Here is a 14,403-nt window from a genome sequence, read left to right as displayed (position 1 = left end):
CGTATGTGCACCAGCACTACGCTCTTTCAGCAGAGATGCCACAATCACCATCTATCCTAGTTTACAGAGCAGACAAGCCTCTGAACCCCATGTTCTGTGAAGAGTTGTAGGTGTCCAACCATTTAGCACCTATTGGTAGTTCTACTGTTCTTCTACCTCTTTCCGTAAAGGCTTATGACTGTAGCACGTGTAGATTTGACCAGCTTTACTGTTTTCAAGATAACCATTCACAGGTTCTGCCTAGTAATAATCTGCCCTTTCAGAGTCACCACACACACACACACACACACACACACACACACACACACACACAGAGAGAGAGAGAGAGAGAGAGAGAGAGAGAGAGAGAGAGAGAGAGAGACACGGGGGGGGGGGGGGGGGGGGGAGTTAATTTTATGTTCTAATGTGCAACTTAACACTCATACAATATACCATTAGTTATTAATAACTACTTGGAAATTTTCATCGTGCATCTATTTTGTACAGACTCCAATGAACAAAAATTGAGCTTCAGTAAATATTCTCAGGGTTCATGCTCAGTCAAGTGGTTACACATGCACAAGCTTCTGGCCAAATGTCCCTCAGCTGCTGTACTAGCTGTGCTGTTACTGGTGCTCAGTCCATTGTCTTATAAGGCAATGTTTTCTGCCTGCATCTGCTACACCCACTATAATCTAACAAGGGCTGTGTTCCATATTGTATAGCTTCTTTTATTGCACTATCCCAGAAAAAGATTTCCCGGACAGTGTAGTCACAGACACCTCTCATGCTCATCCTGGTATTTTTCTGTCATGCGTATGGTATGCCCGATTGTTTGCAGTTGAGTGGTATATTGTATGCCAGCAGGCCTGTGGCATACATTGTCTCTCACAGCCTTCACGATTTGGTGTATTTTAGTTAAAGGCCTGAAGATTGCCTTGATTTTATGCCTTTACAGGAGCTGAATCAAAGAAAGGCAAAAATACCAGTTTTTATTCCTCTACTTGATCATGGTCTGCTTGTGTATAATTTATGGAATTGCTTGTAGTATTTGTTTGTTGTTGTAGCTGTTCTCATAAAATACTTTTTGTAAATGGTTCAGTTCTTATGAGAAGCTTTTGACACCAGAGATGGCTTTTGCTCAATCAACCAATGTCCTCAGAACAATGTGCTTCTGGACCAGGTAGTGATAGCTAAAACATGAAAATACCAGTCCGTATGAATGGATTTTTTGTTTAAGTCATAGCTGAGGCATCCATTGGGTTTTTGGTGGACAAGAATGTCACGGCTGGGCAAGGCACAATCTTTTTCAACCTCCATCATGTACCTGATGTGGTCATGGATGCTATTGATGTGTTCCAGAAACTCTGCCAATTTTTCAAGCCCTCGGGGGGGAAAACAATGTACGTGCTGTTGACATAGCAATGAAAACAATGCAGCTTGTGTCCAGGGCAATATCCTGAAAGTTCTCTATCAACAGGTTAGCTACAGTTGGAGGTAACAGGGGCTCCATTAGAACACTGCACATCTGATTGAATGACTCGTACTTTCTGCCTTATGAAAATAAGACAATTTCAGGGTATGCTTGAACAGATCCACCAGGTGTTTGATGGGAACACATCAGAGCTGATCACAATATCAATTTCTAAGAGAGCAGATGCTTAATATGGCTGATAAAATCACCCATATTCTATATGTCATGTACAGTAGCCCACATTTTAAGTAAAGACACTAGCAAGATGTGAGGGAGAAAATTCTTAATAACATACTCTTCCAGTGATCACCAGTTAGTAGCTCTAGTGTCTCTCACATTATCCATGAGATTTGGTTATATGGCAATTTGTGATAGACAACCTTTTCCAGTACCAACTGGATCTTCAGGTCATATTCAACTTTTTCCAAAATTATGCTCTTGTTAGCTGACTGGATGACAATGGAGGATTATTGAATAGTGTAGAGAGACTTGTTGCTCTCAGCCCTTGTCAAGTTGAGAGCTGGTTGTATGGATTTTGAAAGGATCCGGCTCATTTTACAGCAAATTTCATTGTCATCTTAGCATCTTGTATACTGCATGTTCCACACCATTCATTGTTTTGCATAAAGCTACTGTATGGAGCATTTTAATGAATTATATTGTGCGCCATGTTGTGGTTGCAAAGGTCATCTGAATTTTTTTTTCTGTTGTGGATATCTTCCAAGAGACTTTTGAGGCTCTACTGTGGCCAGATCAGTTAAGTTCCAGTCTAAGGCTGAGGGTGAGTCCATCAGTTGCAGATGAGCAGCCAAGAGTTCATGGTCATTTGCATCCAGCTGATTTCTGTAATGTGTCCTTTCCCACAGCAAAGCAAGGTTGACAAATGCAAGATTATTTTGGCCACAGTAGTGTTGATATAATGGCTCATTGTGGCATCATATTCTTGTTTAGCTTGCACCAATATGTTGTCTTTATGTGGAATATTGCTACCACAAAAAGTATTTTTGTGAGACCTACAGTCTTTGACTGTACTGTATGTTGCCATCATGTATTTGGATTTGTTGATACATGAAAAACAATTTCCCCATATTTTGTCAGGAGGATGTTCTCTATCACAAATGGTAGTATCTTGGGTTCAGTGGAATGCACACTACAGGGTGTCTGGTTCGGAACTGTCCTTGAAGTAGTTGAATTGTAACAGTTCGTTGTGGCACTGTGTGGCAACTGCTGCTCAAATTGCTGGTGCAGATGGAGTATGATGTGCCAGAGTCCCAAACCGAATGCAAATATTGTCCATATACCTAGCATGTTCTACAGAGTGTCATCATATTGCCTTGTCCTGCTTCACCAAATCTGTCCGCAATCGAGCATGTATGGGACATCATTGGACGACTACTCCAGCATCATCCACAGACAGCATTAACAATGCCTGTATTAACAGATGTAGAACTCCATCCTACTAACTGATTTCTGGCCACCCATGCAACACAATGCATGTATATTTCCATGCCTGCTTTCAACATTTTAGCAGTTATACCAATTATTAATGTGCCAGCATGTCACATTTGCAGTGGCTTATCTCACACTTGCATTACTCTGTGATCTTGAAATGTCAATCATTTAAATATGTCACCTAGACAAATTTATTCCTGAAATTTTGTTATTCAACATTAATTATTTTTTGGTGTTGTGATTTTTTTTTCCATCAGTGTATGTAAACCACCAGCTAGGGTGACTACAGGTGTTTGATTGATTTCATGTCATCTATTTGGAGCCATATCAGGTGATCGATAATGTTCTGTTAATGATATCACAGCCAGTTTGAATTGTGGCATCAGGAATCTATCTTTATCACAACAGCATGGAGACAAATGCACTGCCTAGGCTTCAGCAAATGATGAGCATTTATAATATCCCTTGGCCTTCCCATAACTTATAACTACTCAGTGTATATTGAAGAGATTTTAATCCATTCACAAACCACCCTGAAGCTCTATTGACATCTACTTTACTTTTATTTGTTGCAAGGAGATTTCTGTGCATCTGCTTTCATAAGAGATCATGTGAATAAATGTATGCAACTTGCAGCAGACACTGACAAACTAATTATTTCAATTTTAATTGTATTAATTTTTCAAGAGTAGAATTCGTAGTAATTTTCTAAAGAAAATCATTTTTGTACTGCACCTAAATTATAACTTGCATTTCTTTCTTAAGTTATTACTAAAAAATGATCAAAAACAGAAATTTACTGCTGTCGGATATTTCATCAGGCAGGGATTTGAACTCACCGGATTATTAAAAGCAGTAAAATAAGAGCCATGGCAATAAAAATTAAAAGAAAGGAACAATAATTAAGGTTCAACATCTGAAATAAAAATTAAGGTGGAACTGTGGCAGTACAAGTTAAATGCTATATTTTCCAGTTTAAATGGGACTGGCAGACTTGCAGTAGTTTGATATCTGTGCACATTTCTAACCATCTCTGCTCCATCACCACATTCATGTAAACCTCTGATATATAATTTCTTTGCTCATAGTATATGGATTAATTTGGCATCGCACTAAAATAAAAGAACAGCTACAAAAAATGGTAATTATATAAATAGAAGAATTATTTTGGATTTACATGTGTGGCACACCAAAAATAAATTAATTAATTAATAAATACTCACAGGGACAAAGAGAGAGTTTTATAGGTGACATTGTAAAGAAGACCCTTCATGGTTGTTGGCCACTTGTTGTTTCACATTATCAAATGAAACTGCTGTAGTAAACTAATTTTAAGTTATCCAATAACTATAAGATATTGTGCAAATGTTACACAAAATCAGTAAGAGGCTACTTGGTCAGCTAAATGCCAGAAGCATCCACTCTGACCAAAGCAATATCCATCCTACCTTAAGGATTTCCACTGTGTTTCCTAGCGATTTACAGGGAAATTCATCTGAAAGGAGGAGCTTTTCATCCTTCCCCTTAAATGCAGGTCCATTATATTTTACCACTGTACCACCTTGACCTTGCTCTTTTTTCCCTACTGTGAGCTTGCCAAAGTTAGTTAAACACATTGTGAATCTCCACTACACCCTTCAAGTAGGGATGATTCCATAAGAAAAACTATATTAAATTGGTGGTTTTGCTAACACTGTTCCCTTGAGACTTCCATAACTAGGCAGTGTGTGTTCCGATGCTCATGTACCAGACACCTACATTGTATTTTATATCCTCATAAACCAGACTGACTCTTCCTCTCCTTAGTACCTGTCTCCATTTTATTTCTGTTGTTGCATCTCATGTTCCAGTCTTCACCTTGCTCTAATGTGTTTAAGGTGTCTCTATGAAGTTTTCATTACTAATCACTAACAATGTTTGTCAGGTGCATGGCAATTGAGTATTGTTCATCATAACTCTACATGATGCTTAGCAAGATTAGCACTGCCATTCTGACCACAGATGGGTCTATCAGAACCAACTGACTACCATACCATCATCTACTCCATGGCATGAAGTGGATGTTGTATAGAGGGGCATGAGAGTCAGCACACTGCTCTCTTGCCTGTCGTCAGTTCAGCAGAGCTTGGTGCCACTACCTCTCATTCATGTAGCTTCGCAGTTGGCATCATGTGATGTAGGGTCCTCATTACAATCCTCCCACCAAGGAAAGATTCCTGATAGTACAGGGGGATGAAACTCGGGGCCCCTGCATGTCAGTCCACTGGCCACTCAGCTACAGAAGTGGACACACTACATGATCATACTCTCTATTTCATATTCTATGACTGTCGTAATGTTCTTGTGTCTTTGTGTTTCCTCCCTATTTGGTGTCTGTCTGTAAAAATATTAGTCACCTGAAGCCTGTACTTTGAACTATGGTTCTCAGTATGTGGTGTCATTGGAAGAAAGAAAGGTTTTCTTTCTTTATTGGATTTCTCTTTAATCTGCTATGTTTTTTTTCTTTGAAAATTCAGAAATGCTGACTTGTATATTGATTGGCTGTTGTTTTTACATCTCTCACAAATGTGGCTGTACATGTCTGTTATGACAACAAAACATTTCAACAGAGGTTCATAATTTTTATCTTATCTGAGACAGAAAGCAGTATGTATCAGTCCCAAGTCAACCACATAATAGACTTTCAGAGTTGTCAGACATAATGTACCACAGGTTTCTATTTGAGGTTCTCTCTTGTTTCTGATATTTATAAATGATCTTCCATTCATAGTTTCAGAACACACAAATTTTCTACTTTTGCAGATGATAGAAGTATGGGAATAAAAAGTAGCATCAGTCCTCTTACTGAAAAGGCAGCTAACAAAATATTCGAAATCATCGAAGGTACTTCAGAGCAAATAAACTGTCACTGAATTTTGATGAAACTCAGTACATGCAGTTCTGTATTTGTCACAGACATGTCGAGCTATAAAAAGAGTCTTCTGAAATAATGAAATACAAGAGGTAGAAGGTGTTGGTTTTTGAGACTGGAGATAGATCACAATTTTAATTGGAAAACTCACTGACAAGAATTAATGGGGGGCCTTAGTTAAGCGAAGTTTGCAATATGCATGATCAATGGTATTGGTGATTTAATAAACATAGAAACTATTTTATTTTGCCTACTTCTGTTCCTGATTAGTAATGGAATAATTTTGTCTAGAAACTCAACTTTTAGGAACATTACTTCAGAATGCAGAAGCATGTTATAAAACTGTATACAGAGATCATTCTAGAATATCCTGCAGAAATTGCTTAAAAGAACTTGGTATTTTACCAGTTCCTTATATATAAAAAAAAATATGAAAAGTGTGAATATAACACAAAGACAAAACCCAGCCTCTACAAAGATTTCAAAGAGTTAACATTAGTACACAAAGGAGTCAGATACATGAGCAAACATGTAATCAACTGCCTATTAGAGCACATCAAATGTCATGTAAGTATCACATAATATGGTGAAGTTTAAGACTCAATTAAGGAACTTCTTATTGGACAACTCACTCTGTACCACTGAGAAGTGTCTTCACAGAAATTCTCAAATGTGATGTTTTGAGTTATTTGATATTAGCACATTAATATACTAGTCTTTTGTAATATTGAGTCATTTCACTGTATTGTACCTCTGCACTATTTCACTGCATTGCACTTACACACTTAAATTACATGTATGTCTTTGCCTTCTTTCCACATCTCAGAGAACCCTGTCGACAAGATTCATGGAATACAGCTATTGTAATGTACTTTGTAATTGTGTTCAGGTACTTCCTGGAGGCTAAACTTTGCTGCTAATATGTATCTGCCAATCTCACTTATTGTGTCAGTTGAGTGTTCCAGTGCTTGGGATGGAAGATGCAATGGTTGTAATGTAGTGTAATGTAGAGTGGACTATTGTAGTGTAGTGGTTTCTGTCAACCACCTCATTATCACCTGTCTGCTTGTTACCACCAACAAGCCCACATCTTGTCTTTGGGATCTGTTATAATCTTGTATGCTTTACTTACTTGGAAATAAGACATAATATACCACTTATAATTAAGTAAACTGTTTAGATCTACAAAAATCAGGCACATCAACAGAGATACAAACTGCCTATTGGCTTCTGTCTCGGGTTCTTCGGCCGACTTTCATCTAATGATTTTTCTGACGTTTCGCCAGCACAAGTGGCTGGCAATGTCAAAGCTTCACCCTCCAGTGAACTGGAGCCGAGTTCACGGCCGCAGACTATATGTACCTGGCGCGCCAACGTCCGAGGAATGACTGTCGCGGGTAGCAAGAGGAGAACCGCACCGGAAATGACTGCAGAGAAGCCCTCAGACGTTGGTGCACCAGGTACATGTAGTCTGCGGCCGCGAGCTCGGCTCCAGTTCACCACCGGCAATGGAGGGTGAAGCTTTGACAATGCCAGCCACTCGTGCTGGCAAAACGTCAGAAAAATCATTAGATGAACGTCGGCCGAAGAACCCGAGACAGAAGCCAATAGGCAGTTTGTCAACAAGTGGCCACGAAAGCCTTAACAATTTTGTGTAACAGAGATACAGTTAAGTAGAATGTCTAATGTAGCTTTAAAAATGCATTAGAAGCATTTTGGAAGTAATAATAGCCATAGATACCAGGATGATAGCTTGTAAACTGAAGAGCAGTTAGTTGTAGTCCAATACTATAATCTTCACCCCCCCCCCCCCAACCCCAAAAGGAAAAAAAAAAAACAAAAACGCATATGTGACCATTAGGAGAAAGTAGGTATACTTACATGATAAGGCAGCCTCAGTTTGATCATATGCAGGTGAAATTGAGGTCTATTAAAATGCCAATAATATGAGACAAATCTAGCCATTAACCAAAAATGAATAAATGATTCGCTCATCAGCAAAGTCTTAATACTCACTGCTGAAAGATTATAGAATAATTTTTCCTCATTCTAGAATTATTAATATTTTTATAAAAAATACTTTTTAAAGAAGTGATATTTTTGTATTAGTTATTTGAAACTTTGGCTGTAAACAGTTTGCATGAGGGGAAACTGTTTACAGCTGAAGGGAAGCTTATTGCAGAGAACTGATGTCTGAACTTGGTATGTGTAATCTATGCATTGCAGGTCTTTTGGCAACAGTTCCTACAATCCGATCACCTTCAGTTAAGGGCGGTCAATACAACGGCAAAGAGGACAAAACTACACCAGAGAACAGGATAGTGAGTGCAAACAATGATTGCAGTATGTATGTTGAAACTCAACAGCAGATGACACCGCAAGAAACTAAATGTGACTGGGAGTTTTGCAGGAGAAACATGTGATTCTTTACATTGGCAGTAACCAGTGAAATCCCATAAAACTAATGTGTTATGAAACAGAAGTCTTTCATTAGTAGGCCTTACAGGAAGTGTTGGGTGCACATTTTAAGAAGTTAAATTATAGTCTGTGATAATGTACTAAATGTGAGGACATATGTGGGAAATAATCAGTATAAAATGAGACATTTCACTGAATTCCAGTCATTGTATATAGAGTGTAAATATATCACAAATTTCTCATTTTTTAACTAAAACTATTTTTAAAATATTTCCAGTGACGCGAGATTTTTCTGTCTTGATTTGTTACACATGTTCATTTCTCACATTGTTAATTGTAGCAATTTTGCTTTTATAAAGCAAAATTATGATTTACCTTTTATTGTATGTGTTTTCTACCAGTAGTCATAGCATTTACTGTGACTGTCTTTCCAATATAATATGAAATTATTTTCTACATATTTTCGTATTTGAATCATATTATGCACAGGAAAATCATCTCATATTTTTAAAATATGCAAAGAAAGTAACATTTAGTAATTAAATTGTCATAATCATAATGGAAAATTCCTCATACAGTACAATTTAATGTGCCTAGAAAAGAATTCATTGTATACATGAACTGTTGAGCAGTAGCTTATTTATTTATTGTATTTTTTGCATGGAGCCACCAACTGATGGCTTTTGCAAACTCCATAGCAATTTTTTTACATGTTTTGTACAAACAGAGAATACATACATTTTATATATGCATAATACAGACATCAGTGTACTTAATAAGACCACAAAATTGTGTGATACACCGTAATTATTATGTATATTCAGATTTTACAGAACAGAATATAAAAAGATTTCAATTTAGTTTAATATTAATATTCATTCAGGGAGTATATGCACTTATCTATCAGGAATTATTTCAGTTCTCTTTGTGACAAAGAACTAGGCAGTTTGTAATAACATATCTGGACATCAATGCATGGACCATCACATATTGTTTTTAGTTTAGTTGTTTGTCTATAAAAGCAGTCTTTCCTTTTTTATATTGTAGACATCCATATCAGAGCACTTGGTTGCATTGTTTTGATGTGTCACAAAAAATGTAATTAATTTGTAAAGATACAACAAGTAAACTGTGGTCATGTGTTATGTACGGAAATTTCCCTGCAGGGGTCTCTGTACCCTAGTCCATGGATACTCCTGACCGCTCTTTCCTGTGGGGTTAGTATTCTGCTCTTATGTATGTCAGCAGCACAGTCCCATGTCTCTATCCCAGAATTAATCAGTGCAAAAATTGTCCCATAATAAATTGCTTATAATGTCTTATTAGAGACTACTTTTGATGATTGGCTAATTAGGTTAGTGAACTACTGATTCGATTACATATAAAACTGATATTGTTTATTTATTGTAGATTTTCATCTAGGTATATATCTAGAAATTGATGTTCATCTGTTTCTATTGCTTCAATTTTGCCTATGTTAGTGACAGAAGTTTAGTGTGAATTTGCGAGTTTAAAAGTCAATTAATTGAGATTTACTGACATTAATCTTCAAACCCTGATCATGGAAATAAGTAGTTATTTGACCTAGACCCTCAAATTTGCTGCCAATGTTAACTCATCATTTTGTTTGCCAACAAATAGTTGTGAGGCATCGTCTAAGTAGCTTAGCAATTGGGAGTTGAGAGGTGGCTCTATATAATTTATTTACACTAGGAAGGGGGAAATGCCCAGAAGTGAGCCATGGATACAGCTTGTGTGACTGTTTCTCATCTGGACTGGAAGTTTATGACCTCATTTACTTTGTAATGCAGCTTTGTACACTGCTTACGATTAGCTAGGTATGTAGTCATCAGTTAAGTGGGTATGGCATGTACATTGTATGCCTCAAGTTTACTTAAGAGTAAATCATGGTTTACCAAATTGTAGGCTAACAGGGTCTTTACATTCATTGATGAAAGACACCACCATACTCTTTATGAAGAAACTCCTCTTGATCAAAGATACCACCACACACTTTATGAAGGAACTCCATAATTGCTGTGATAGTGTTGTGATCCTTTAGGAAGCCATGTTGTGTTTCTGTTTGTAACTTAGTTTTTGAGAAAGAGGAGTAGTCAATAAGTTGTGTCAGCAGTACAACTTCAAATACTGTACTGCAGATGCGTATTAAAACTTATGGGCCTAAAGTTTGAAACCTTTTCCTTGGATCCTTTTTTGTGCCCTGGTTTAACTGTGCTACACTTCACTGTATTTTATAAAAGTGTGTTCTCTGATACTATAGTTAATCAGATGAGTAACTATTTTAACTACATCTTTAATCACAACACTACACCACCTGATGAGTACTTACTCTTTAAGTAATTTATTATCATGCCTATTTCCTGTTTACTCATTTCTTGGAATTCACAGAATGACTCTTGCATGGGGCAGAGCTTTGCTTTAACACTTACATTTGTGGTATTAACTGGATTGACAGCTGCAAATATAAAATATTTACTAAAACACTGCATACTTTATTAGATCTTAAACTGTGTTTCCTTCACATCTAGTGTTTACAGTTTCAGTTCCTGGTTTTGGAATGACTTTGCAAAATTTATTTATTACATTCCATGAAGTCTTGACTATGTTGGCTGATAGAGCTATTTCATTCCTGTACATCTGTTTTCTTAGATTTATAAGCTCTTTCTGAAAGATTTTTTTTCTGGATTCATTACACTTATCCCTGAAATTCTGCAGCTTTGTTGACTCTTGTAGCACACCCAGGTCCTCAATATTTTACCCGAGTTTAATCTTATTTGCTGGAAATGGCAACCTGGATTTTCTACATCTTGGTTATGGGTTAGCACCCTCTGTATTTCCTTAACTGGGCAGCAAAAGCAAAATGTCTTAGCGTAATATGATAGAATTTGGCTAATTTGTTTTCTGACCCTTTAGCCTGATAAATCAGATCCTAATCCTCAGTCACTATTTTTACGGCACTGATGTTATGATCCTTTAGAAATAATTTATTTTCCACAACTTTTGTCATATTTGAGATACTTGTGTACTGACATTTGTGGCCAAAGTGTTGAAAATCAATATTTCTGCACATGACACTGTCTTTAACTTAATATGTTTACTAAGTATAATGTAATTTATTCTGCTAGAGGTGGACTTTGTTACTCAGGTCTCAGTATTTGTTTGCTTTAGAGGTTTTTTAGGAAAGTTTTAAACTTAGATATCAAGCACAAAAATTCAAAAGACTCAAAACAGACAAGTTTGCTTTCTTAAGGAGTAAATTGACTAGAGAATCCAACCATTTTCAAATGTATTGTCACGAAGCACATGGCACCATTCCTTGGAAGCTGAAGGAATGTGTGACAGCAGATAATTTTTTCACATCTTTGCATCTGGTTAAAATATTGGAAGGTAAGAGTATAAGCTTAGAGTGAGTACAGTGAACTGATCAAGAAGAGCAATACCAAAAACAGTAATAATGTCAAAAGCACCACTGTAAGAAATTTCTGTGATGAAGTGCAGTCCAGAGTGTTAAAATGCAAGAATAAGACAACTGACATATAACACTTCTAATAAACCTGTGTGTGGAAAATGTATGGAAGCAATTTTAAGGTAATGCATCTTTTGCTTTCAGGACCGCTAAGAAAACCCAATCTTAGTTTCTATCACATCATTACTCTGAAATGAAATTATTCGCATGTAAAAATGATAACTATATATGGAATTAATGTGAGACTTCACTTTGAATGTTCTTTTCATGAACAAAACTTTTCCCATCCAATTAACATAGCATAAAAATAGAAAAAGGATAGATTTACCATTGCAGTCAATTTCATCGCTGCTGTGGTTTCAGGTATATAAAAAGTTCCATAGTTCTTGTGTTAAGGGATAGATGCTGTTTTTCCAACATAGTGTCCTTATAGAATATATTTAGTTTTATGGTTTTCTAACTTCTTAATTAAAATATTATTTAATCCTCTAGTGCAAAATAAGCTTAAGCAACAACATCTAATGGGGAACTTCATCCAAAAAACATTTTTAATGTTTTGGGACAAAAAGTAACTACAGAAAGTGAAACCCATTGAATGTAACAACAGTCTGAGACATGTGTGATAGCACATTATCAAGACAAAAGAGAACTTTCTCCTTCACAAACTGTGAAAGATAAGCCTCAATAAATTACTCAGTTCTCTCAGCAGTGAACTCTTATATTTGAGGATGATGGTTCTGCATGCACTTAAGGGAGTTATCAGAAAGCTCTGAAGCTCAAGAATCACAGAAATTAGGGCCATTACTTTGTCTCCCAGTGGATACATTTTTACTTTCTTTGATGCAGTTTCTCCTTTCGTCATCCTTTGTTTCAAATGATCCTTTGCATGTAATGAGAGCTGCATATTTCTTCTGCTGTTGTGAAATACTGGAGGATTTAGTGGATTACATTAAACAAGTCTAAATACCTTAAAGTGGTGTCCTGTCTAACTGTAGAGGAAAAATGTCACAGCCAAAACTTGTATGTAAATTTTGCAGAAAGTGGTCAGTGAAGATCTTTGTAATGTTAGTGATCTCGTGTAACTTTCATCGCAGTAACTGAGTACAGTATAGTGAACTTTTGCTCCATTCTCATGGTTTGGACGTCTTTAGTGCTCATAATCCTCAGTTGCTGGGTGATCATGCTTAGCCCACTGTCTGATCCTTAACCATCAAAAACAATGATGGAGAAACTTTGTTTAATCCAACCCTTCTTTCAAATCCATTCTTGAAAGATCTATTATAATGAAATACATTGTTCAATTCATAAGTCAATTATGTCTGTTTTCTCTTAACTGTTTATGTAATAATCACAAACAAGCAATGCAATGCTCACCTCCAATCAAAGTATTTTTATTCATATTTGTGTCATTACAGTAATAAGCTGTGAATTTTAAGAATGTTCCTGAGTATTGTTCTTAGTAAGCTTTTCACTGCTCTATGCTCAAGACTCCTATGGTAATATTTTTGAAAACATTCTTGCCAAATGAAGATTCAGTCATTTTACTATAAAACTCTTAGATATTCTGAGAATTCCAAGTTCTGAAGGGTGGATTTTTGCTGTAATGAGTTCAAGTGTTGAGTCACATTGTCATTATCTACACAGATCATCACCATCAAAAACATCTTAGTTTTGAAACTTCCCAACAGAATAAACCAGTGTGCTGGAGTGGGAATCGAAACCTAATCCCTGGGCTTTTGTGTGAAGTGCTTTTACCAACTGAACTAACCGCACTTAATTGAAAGAACTATCCTACCCAGCATTAACTTTTTATCCAGAATTCACTTTAAATGAGTTGAGGAAATCACAAAAAGCCTAGAAATGGACTTTCAAATGGAGATTTGTAAACCATATCTTCTGAATATATGTCTTGGATGTTAACTGCTATATCACACTACTTAGTAAATGACCACAATGATAATTACACTTCCAATGTTACTAAAATAACCTTAATGTTGAATGATTTTGTCTACATTCTCTGCTAGTAAAAAGCCAGATCACATAAAATAAATTGTTAGAAAGTAAGTATATCCGTATCAGCTTTGAACACAACATCAACAATACTTTATACCAAAGAAGAGCCTCTGTTTACCAAGCACTGACATGGGAGCAACAGAAGTAACACTAACAGGCACACAAATCTAAAACACACAGTTGAATCTAAGGCATTCGGAATTTTTAAAATTCGAGATAGATGGCATGAGGCAATACATATGCTGGCATAACTGGTATTGTGTCAAACTGTAAATGATTATTCACCAAATGTTGTTATACTGTTGGTTTGGCTTTTGCAGTGTCAATGGAGAACATCCAATAGTGGAGTAGTTTTATTAGTCCTGCAAGCTCTCTTGGCTGTTTACTGTTAGGTGTAACTGGTGGCCCAAGCAATCCACTGGAGGACATTTGATTAAGAGAAGTACGGGCAATTTTAGTTTCACAACCAAGTGTGTGAAAGACAGTCAACCCAAGTGTAGCACCCTATGACAGAGCAAGCCTAACTCCACTACATTACAGGGGAAACTCAGTGGTTGCTTCTAGAGTAACCATTTGACTTCAGCAGTCATTCAGTTCTTTTGAGCATAGTTCATCTTGAGGTTGGAGTTTAGCTACTGTAGGTTTATATTCTTTATGTGATCAAGGTGA

General features: G+C 36.5%; 1 protein-coding gene across 6 annotated transcripts in view; it reads left to right on the top strand.

Moving 5' to 3' along the window:
- Positions 1–9,598, top strand: part of LOC126458418 (cryptochrome-1-like) — a 187,777-nt gene extending 178,179 nt beyond the window's left edge. For 2 of the 6 annotated variants that reach the window (XM_050095453.1, XM_050095452.1), the window contains one exon: positions 8,043–8,236. In XM_050095453.1, the coding sequence (XP_049951410.1) occupies positions 8,043–8,085 (43 nt within the window). In that variant the 3' untranslated portion in view covers positions 8,086–8,236. Of the gene's footprint in view, positions 1–8,042 lie in introns of all 6 variants that reach the window. The other 4 variants (XR_007585633.1, XM_050095449.1, XM_050095450.1 and 1 more) reach the window with 4 other exon arrangements.
- The last annotated feature ends 4,805 nt before the right edge of the window (positions 9,599–14,403 follow it).

Source organism: Schistocerca serialis, chromosome 2, assembly GCF_023864345.2.
Source record: "Schistocerca serialis cubense isolate TAMUIC-IGC-003099 chromosome 2, iqSchSeri2.2, whole genome shotgun sequence".
Taxonomy (NCBI): Eukaryota; Metazoa; Arthropoda; class Insecta; order Orthoptera; family Acrididae; genus Schistocerca; species Schistocerca serialis.
The sequence above is the reverse complement of the archived record's forward strand: the minus strand, read 5'-3'. Positions and strand labels throughout refer to the sequence as shown.